This window comes from Sinocyclocheilus grahami, unplaced genomic scaffold (genome assembly GCF_001515645.1).
Source record: "Sinocyclocheilus grahami isolate Dianchi unplaced genomic scaffold, SAMN03320097.WGS_v1.1 scaffold1005.1, whole genome shotgun sequence".
In the NCBI taxonomy this organism is placed as follows: domain Eukaryota; kingdom Metazoa; phylum Chordata; class Actinopteri; order Cypriniformes; family Cyprinidae; genus Sinocyclocheilus; species Sinocyclocheilus grahami.
Window position 1 is genome coordinate 133,527 of NW_015506184.1, and position 8,652 is coordinate 142,178.

General features: G+C 38.7%; 2 protein-coding genes across 2 annotated transcripts; one reads left to right on the plus strand and one right to left on the minus strand.

Annotated features, from left to right (window-relative positions):
- Positions 1-1,407: 1,407 nt before the first annotated feature.
- LOC107565491 (high choriolytic enzyme 1-like) lies at positions 1,408-2,575 on the minus strand. Its single transcript, XM_016250729.1, has 5 exons — positions 2,507-2,575; positions 2,347-2,419; positions 2,093-2,233; positions 1,891-2,008; positions 1,408-1,798 (listed from the first exon to the last, which is right to left on the minus strand). The coding sequence occupies exons 1-5, from the start codon at positions 2,573-2,575 to the stop codon at positions 1,408-1,410; spliced, it is 792 nt and encodes a 263-aa protein (XP_016106215.1).
- Positions 2,576-4,031: 1,456 nt separating this feature from the next.
- LOC107565490 (high choriolytic enzyme 1-like) lies at positions 4,032-5,655 on the plus strand. The gene is made up of 5 exons (XM_016250728.1): positions 4,032-4,172; positions 4,257-4,332; positions 4,453-4,593; positions 4,680-4,797; positions 5,265-5,655. Exons 1-5 carry the CDS (start codon positions 4,104-4,106, stop codon positions 5,653-5,655), a joined length of 795 nt encoding a protein of 264 aa, XP_016106214.1. The 5' UTR covers positions 4,032-4,103.
- The last annotated feature ends 2,997 nt before the right edge of the window (positions 5,656-8,652 follow it).

The following is an 8,652-nucleotide window of genomic DNA, read 5'->3' on the forward strand; positions in this document are numbered from 1 at the left end:
CAACAAGGTTTTTTTCATTGTCTTAATGCCATTATGACAGAGTCAGTAATTACTTGTTATCCACTTGTTCCCCCTGCTACTAGTGACAGCAATCTTATACACATCATTCCCACTCTTACTAATTTTAACATACCATTTATATAAAACAACTTCTTGCCTCAGTATATGATTATTAAAAAAGTACACTAGATAAGTGAGAACTATAGTTAAATGCAACATAGGTTAATACAACAAATAAAGGGAAGATTGACAAAGTAGTCCGTGTGACATCACTGGTTCAGCTGTAAAGTTACGAAGCTACAAGAATACTTTTTTGCGCAAAGAAAACAAAAATAACGGCTTTATTCCACATTTTCGTCTCTACTGCGTCACTTTGGATGCGCGTTCACAACAGTATTGGAACTGTCGGAATAAAAGTCGTTATTTTTGTTTTCTTTGCGCAAAAAAGTATTCTCGTAGCTTCGTAACTTTACAGTTGAACCACTGATGTCACACGGACATCTTTGTCGATCATCTTGGTACTTTTCTGGACCTTGAATGTGGTAGTTACCTTGCTGTCTATGGGAGGGTCAGAGAGCCCTCAGATTTCATCAAAAATATCTTCAATTGTGTTCCGAAGATGAACAAAGGTCTTTCGGATTTGGAACAACACGAGGGTGAGTAATTAATGACAGAATTTTCATTTTTGGGTGAACTAACCCTTTAAGACCCTGCCATCAACCAGCAAACCCTACGTAAATATTATAAAATGCATAAGAGCAATAAGAACACAATAAAAACAGCGATGGAAGACGACTTCAGGGTCTCTCCAACACAATGTTTAATAATGAAAAAATACACAATTTGCATGCATTACTTTCTCTGGTATTTACCAGTGAAACTGTAACAGAAACCTACAATATTAGCAGTTAAGCTTTTATTGAAAAAAAAATTTAATTTTCTTGTAGTTACTTTTTTTTTTTAATAATGAACAATGAGAAAACAAGATGACACATTTTTGTATAGTAGGCCTGCATTATTCTGTTATCTTCTCTATACTTTTGAGTTGCAAAAATTAAAAACAAAAAATATATGTATACAAATATGGCTTCAAGCTTCCCATATATGAATTAATAAGTGATACTGTGTGCGTTATTCAAAGTCTTCTGAATCAATTTGATTATTTACGTGAAAAACAGACTGTAATTTAAATTGTATTTACTCAAAATCTTGTCCTCTTTAGTATGAATCTGGCTCTCATGAGAACATGTTTTATTTATGATCAGACACAAAATGGCAAACAATATAAAAGACCTTAAGTTGTTTTGTACTTTGATCAACTTTATTTTTCCCAACACAATTACACATTTCAGAACTTAAACACCAGAAAGCAAAGACCCATGATACATATTTAATTATTCCTCATCTTCAGCATCCATACAGCTTGTTGATCCTCAGGATGTCGGTGTTGGACATTCCCTGCCTCTGTCCGATTTCCACCGTCTCATCAGGAATGGGAGTGATGGTTTCCAGCCCGGGCTGGATGGAGAAGGCTGTTCTTCCATAGTGCATGATGGAGCCGTAGTCGTATGGAGTCTTTTGGTTGTTGGTGTTTTGTTTCTCGAAGTTGTAGGCCATATCAGGAGACATGTTCTCCCAGTTGATCTTGACATACTCATCACGATCGCTCCTGGTTTGCTCGTGGTAGAAGCCCAGGGCATGATTGAGCTCATGCTGAACGATGCCGTGATACACACAGCCTTGCCTGTTGAGGGAGACCACCTGCTTGCCACCAGTTCTGCCAAGAGAAGAGTAGCACCTGAGAGGAGAGAAACAAGAGATTTTATACAATATCAACCTGATTTAAAGTTGTGTTGTAAAACAGAGTCCAGAAGGTATGATTGTTCTCACCCATCTTTGTTCTCAATACTGATGTAGTCGCTCTGAGTTGATCTGGCCACAAAGCGGATGCAGGTTTTGGAGTCAAAAGTGGACATGGCGTCCTCAATCACTGATCTGTCATAATAAGCTGCAAATAAAAAGGACAACAGCTTTAAAATGACATTTTACATGAATCATATAGATGTTCAATGATTGAAGGAGATTCACTCACAGAATTCACCGCTCACCATGTAAGGGAGCTCCACTATGTTGTTAGAGTCTTTCTTCCAGAAACCGTTGTTGTTAAAGCAGTAGAGAGCATTTCTGGTTTTGGGAAACACCAGATCTCTTTCAATCAGGACTTCAGAAGATCCTGCATTTAAAGAGAAACACATTGATGAAATAACACTATACATTTATAAACTCTGAACACTTTTTAGAAATTTGACCCATGCTGGCTTTATTGAAATATACAAGGTGTCTAACCATTGTTGGACTCCAAAATCCGTGTAGTGATATCCAGAGGTTCAGGCTCTGACACAAACACTCCTTCAAACCTCTGGTCCTGGTGGCAGAAACAGATATGTTAAATTGACACATTTGAAGAACATTGATCATTAAAGGGAGGAACTAGACAGGATCTTACCATGAGAGGAGATGCCTGTGAGATGTCTAACAGCAGCAGCAGAATGGAGAGGGAGGCTCTTGTGTCCATGTCGTCTCAGTGTGTAGGATGCTCCTGTGCTGAGCTTTAGTGTCTCTGTGCTGTCAGACCTGGACTTTTTAGTTTTAGTGTCCAGAGACTAATGTACGTGACTACTAGGTGAAATAAATAGGTGAACAAATAGGTAACTAATAGGTGAAATTTCTGACCTTGCTTATTACTCGATGCATGCAGAAACAGGAAATACTCTGACCATTAAGTTATTTACTGGTAACATTTATGTGGACATGCTGTAGCTTTTGTTTTCTTAATGTGCCAAAACAGTAGCTTACTGTACAGAAAGAATCCCCAGATCTTTAAGCATTGAAAAACAAAACTTTTTGAAACTTGTTTGGATCCTTTGTAATAATTGGACTAATAATAGTATGTAATAATCATCACTGCATTGATAATTTCTCATTTTTGGCTCTTGTTGTTCTTCAGATTTGTGTTGATCTAAACTAAATACTCTGACAATTTAGTGATTTGAAAGTTCTGTTTCTTGAGGTAGACTTTCCATTACTGTCAGTAGTACTTGACTTCTCTAGATTGGAGATATGTCTAAATAATACTTACAGTAGTTTCACAAAAGGCTGGTGGAGAAAGAGTTGGTATTGTAAAAAAATATTATTGCTCAAGTTGACAGTTGTATTTTATTTATTTCTTCTTGTGCTATAGTATGAGTGTGGGTGCCTTTAAAAGGTGTCTCAGTCCAACAAAGGTCTTACTATGAAATTACTAGAGCTGTATAATTTCCAACTATGATTGCATATTAAGTACATTTTTTATGATAATTCTGGGAAGACTGTATATTGTGACACTTCAAGCTTTGTAGAAACATCCCTTTACTCCACTGTTTTGATGCACTTAAAATCCGTGGAAACTTCAGAAAGAGCTTTATTGCCAAGCGTGCAGAATTGTACAGTAAGAAAGTTATTTCCTTTAACCAGGAAATTAACGTTCTTAGAATTGACAAGACAGTTGACCCTGAGTGGTCAGCTAAATATCTACAGTGGATCTAAAATATTAATAATTAATCATAACTAGTTATGGTTAATTATTCATATTTCCTGTTGTGAGCTAAATTCGCTACAACACACAAACAAGGGATTTGACTTGGTGACAGAAGCTTCCAGTGCACAGACAGGGTGACAAGTGACAAGAAACAACAAAATAAAAACAAGTGATATGTAAAACAATATGCAATAAAGACCATATATTGTATGTACATATGTTTTGTACAGTGTCCCAACTTTTTTGGAATTGGGTTTGTACAAATTATGCAAGGGAATGTTGATTTTAGTGGATTAGTTAAACAAATGTAGGAACCATTTCTGATTCTGTGTGTTTTCGGACTAACAGGCGAGGTCAGAGTTTCCTCCCTTTAGTTACACACATTAGTCTCTGGACACTAAAACCCTACCCATAATCCCCCAGCAGACCCACCTACTCGGGTGAATATAAAATCTTGACAGAATAGCTCACAGACATCAAAGCTCAGCACAGGAGCATCCTGAACATCTCTACACACTGAGACGACATGGACACAAGAGCCTCCCTCTCCATTCTGCTGCTGCTGTTTGGCGTCTCGCAGGCGTCTCCTCTCATGGTAAGATCCGGACTAGTCTCTCCCTAAACAATCAAGGTTCCTCAAATTAGCCATTTTAAACATCTCTGTTTCTGTCACCAGGAGGAAAGGTTTGAAGGAGTGTTTGTGTCAGAGCCTGAACCTCTGGACATCACTACAAGGATTTTGGAGTCCAACAATGGTCGGGCACCTTGTAGATTTCTGTGAAGTCAGCAATGGGTTTCAAAAAATAGTGTTAAAATGTGGTCAAGATTATAAATATGGTCAGTTATTTCATCAGTATGTTTCTCTTTAAATGCAGGATCTTCTGAAGTCCTGATTGAAGGAGATCTGGTGTTTCCCAAAACCAGAAATGCTCTCAACTGCTTTAACAACAACTGTTTCTGGAAGAAAAACTCTAACAACATAGTGGAGATCCCTTACATAGTGAGCGGTGAATTCTGTGAGTGAATGTCCTTCAATCATTGAACATATTTATGATTCATGTAGTAGATCTCATTTTAAATCTGTGGCCCCTTTTGTTTACAGCCTATAATAACAAATTAGTTATCGCAAATGCCATGTCCACTTTTCACTCCAAAACCTGCATCCGCTTTGTGGCCAGATCAACTCAGAGCGACTACATCAGTATTGAGAACAAAGATGGGTGAGAACAATCATAAAATATGAACAAGAAACATTTATTAGTCCTTTATTTAAATAAATTATAATTAACCTCTTTACTTCCTCTCTCCTCTCAGGTGCTACTCTTCTCTTGGCAGAACTGGTGGCAAGCAGGTGGTCTCCCTCAACAGGCAAGGCTGTGTGTATCACGGCATCGTTCAGCATGAGCTCAATCATGCCCTGGGCTTCTACCACGAGCAAACCAGGATTTTAAATCTGTGGCCCCTTTTGTTTACAGCCTATAATAACAAATTAGTTATCGCAAATGCCATGTCCACTTTTCACTCCAAAACCTGCATCCGCTTTGTGGCCAGATCAACTCAGAGCGACTACATCAGTATTGAGAACAAAGATGGGTGAGAACAATCATAAAATATGAACAAGAAACATTTATTAGTCCTTTATTTAAATAAATTATAATTAACCTCTTTACTTCCTCTCTCCTCTCAGGTGCTACTCTTCTCTTGGCAGAACTGGTGGCAAGCAGGTGGGCTCCCTCAACAGGCAAGGCTGTGTGTATCACGGCATCGTTCAGCATGAGCTCAATCATGCCCTGGGCTTCAACCACGAGCAAACCAGGAGCGATCGCGACAAGTATGTCAAGATCAACTGGGAGAACATCTCTCCTGATACGGCCTACAACTTCCAGAAACAAAACACCAACAACCAAAAGACTCCATACGACTACGGCTCCATCATGCACTATGGAAGAACAGCCTTCTCCATCCAGCCCGGGCTGGAAACCATCACTCCCATTCCTGATGAGATGGTGGAAATCGGACAGAGGCAGGGAATGTCCAACACCGACATCCTGAGGATCAACAAGCTGTATGGATGCTGAAGATGAGGAATAATTAAATATATATCATGGGTCTTTGCTTTCTGGTGGTGTTCAAATTTGTAATTGTGTTGGGAAAAATAAAGTTAAAGTACAAAGCAACTTAATTTTATTTTGCAATAATAACAGGTCCCACTTATACATGGCTACTTAAAAAAGGACATGAAATACTGAACTGAGACAAATATTAAAGGGGACCTAACACACACAATTTCACCCAATTTCATATTAATCTTGTGTATCTATATAGTACTGCATCCTTCATATCTCCAAAAAGTCTTTAGTTTTATCATATTTATAAAATAAAGATACAGCTTTACGATTCTCTCCGAAAACAGCCGAGCTCCTGGAGGCGTGCCGTGGGCAGAGCTAAAGAGTGACGAGCATTTGCCCGATTGCCAACAAAACACAGACATTTGATCTCGTTTCACTTACCATCTGCAGTTCTGAATCATGACCGGGATCTTTTATTGCTGGGACTGCTCCATCTTTCAGTATCAAACGATGTGCAAATCCAGCGTCAAACTGGGCCTTGTTTATAAAAAGTTTGTCAACAAACACACTTGCGAAACTCCGTTCCTGCCCTGGAAAACAAACTGCATCCACTGTTTACGTAACGCTGGATTCTTCGTAGTGATGGGACGATTGATACCGAGGCTCCGATGCTCCGACGGAGTTTTCAAAGCACTATAGTATCATACACTGTGGCGATGCTTGTATCAAAATGACAATACCACGTGATTGATGACGTTTGAAGCTTCGAACATCATGCAGTATCGGGAGGTTGGGATAGCTGGTTTGAAAAATAATTGGCGCTTCGCAAGACTCGTGTTTGATTTTACATTGACTTTGTTGTGTGTGTGTGCACACTTATTTGGGATTCAGTAGAATAGACAGAAACTAAATGCACGTCACACCTCTATTGCATTTTATCATGTTCTAGCTGGGCTCTCAGAGACCCCGAACATCTCACCCAAAATATTTTTGCTACTACTCACGTCAATTATTATAATCACACACGTGTATATTTTATATTATTGATCAATATGTAAATCCATTGACCGGACTTCGCATGACACGAGTTGGCACAGATTTCAAATTTCAAACCATCCTCTGCTCCGCGATGTTTCGTTAGGCCATGTCCACACATACATGGGTATTTTTATAAACTGAGTTTTTCCTTCCATTTTTAAAAAAATCTCTGTCCACATGAAAACGCAAACACATGCTATGAAACACTGTCAAGAGCATGCCAAACCAACAGGTAGCGATATAATCTCAACTGTAAAGCCATGTTGGCCAATCAGAAGCCTGAAAAAGTTTCCAGTAGGCGGAGATAACAGCGCAGCCAAAAACTCCGGTTTCGCTGTCTACACAATAACACTGCAACCGGAGTTTTTGAAAATCTTCACCCTGGCAGGCGTTTTCAAAAATGTTCCGTTTTAGTGACCTGGTGCTGCGTTTGCATGTGGATGAACGGCCAAACCGCGTAGAAAAAGCTGCGGTTTAAAAAAATAACCACGTTCATGTGGAAAGGGTCTTATAGGCTGGAATCTGACCACCAGATGTCGCTAATGCGCACTGTGTTAAAAAACTTTGTGATAAAAAATTTAAATGAAAAAATGAACCGTTTTTCGGCACAATTTGATGAAAGCCTCAAATGGTTCAGAAAGCCTCGGTTTCCCATCACTAATTCTTCGGCAAGCTGAACAAGGTTATCTTTCCCTTACAACCAAAAACACCTCTTTAGAGACATTCTTCCCGAGCGAGTCCCGTGCAGCGCTGCTGAATGAAGCGCTTGATGGGCGTGCTCTTGCTCTGGCTCTGGTCGTGTATGCGGGCGTGCTCTTCCAGGAGAAATGCCCATATAAGGAGTTACACCCTTCATTACGTCATGAAGAGCCACGATCGAAAAAAACTTTCAGAAACTTGTAAGAAACCCAGAAGTGTGTATTTGGCACAGAAATACTATATGTTATATGTCCAAATCATTTTTTTTTAACTTTGGCCATGTTTAGCATGATAATTCAACTCTTTAACAGTGTTTTGTAAGTCACTTTGGATAAAAGCAATCTGCTAAATGACTAAATGTAAACAACTCTGAATGCATGAAACATCATTGTACCCCCCTTTAATCAAAGTGTCAGAGTGAAATCATGCCTGTATTATTTTAAAGTATAAAAGTCATATATTTAGCATAAACTCCAAAATATAAATTACAAGAAAATTCCAAAAATATGTTTGTGAGTTGACCCCATTGAACTGAATGCTTTTGTGGTTTGCACTTGGCGGTAAAGAAATCACATCTCTCTTCTTCTTCTTCTTCTTCTTCTTGTTTTATGGCGAATAACTCCTTAGGAGCATTATCGTCACCTACTGTACTGGAGGTCAAGTAAACTTTCATAGGTGATGAGTCTGAAATTTGAGCACCAAAAAACAACAACATTCAAAACACCCAAAAACCATGGTGGATGTTTCCTATTCTCACTAATCTATGACGCACTCAGATCACAAGCTCATGCTAGCGCTGCGTGTTCAGCTCCTCTAACACTCTCAATTAGCTCTTCATGCCCCAGATTAGGTAGAATACTCCCATCCACACATATTATAATCTAGATCCTAAACCTGAGTCATAGATATATTTAATTAGTGCTCTGTATACCTGTCTATCCATTAAACCTTTTCCTAAAATATCTTCATGTGTCAGTCTTTCCTCCCCAAAGTGACTAAATAATATGTCACGATATACACTATATTTACTACACCTAAAAAGTACATGATATACATTTTCAGATACACCACAATCCATTTTCATGTAAATCAATAAGTGCCAGTGTTGATTTCAACCCTTAATGTCCCAGTCTTAATCTAGACAGCCACACCTCTTCTTTCCTATTTCTTCCCTGACAATTTATCCTCCCTACTGTCGGCGTAATATTATAACACCATCTCCCTGTGCTGCTATTATCCCATCTAATTTGCCATTTATTCATTAACTTT

Excerpts from the sequence above, each read along its gene's own strand:
- LOC107565491 (XM_016250729.1), bottom strand. The coding sequence starts at position 2,575 with ATGGACACAAGAGCCTCCCTCTCCATTCTGCTGCTGCTGTTAGACATC. Across the intron at positions 2,234-2,346 it reads GATTTTGGAGTCCAACAATG|GATCTTCTGAAGTCCTGATT; the intron begins GTTAGACACCTT and ends CTTTAAATGCAG. Across the intron at positions 2,009-2,092 it reads CATGGTGAGCGGTGAATTCT|CTTATTATGACAGATCAGTG; the intron begins GTGAGTGAATCT and ends TTTTATTTGCAG.
- LOC107565490 (XM_016250728.1), top strand. The coding sequence starts at position 4,104 with ATGGACACAAGAGCCTCCCTCTCCATTCTGCTGCTGCTGTTTGGCGTC. Across the intron at positions 4,333-4,452 it reads GATTTTGGAGTCCAACAATG|GATCTTCTGAAGTCCTGATT; the intron begins GTCGGGCACCTT and ends CTTTAAATGCAG. Across the intron at positions 4,798-5,264 it reads AGTATTGAGAACAAAGATGG|GTGCTACTCTTCTCTTGGCA; the intron begins GTGAGAACAATC and ends CTCTCCTCTCAG.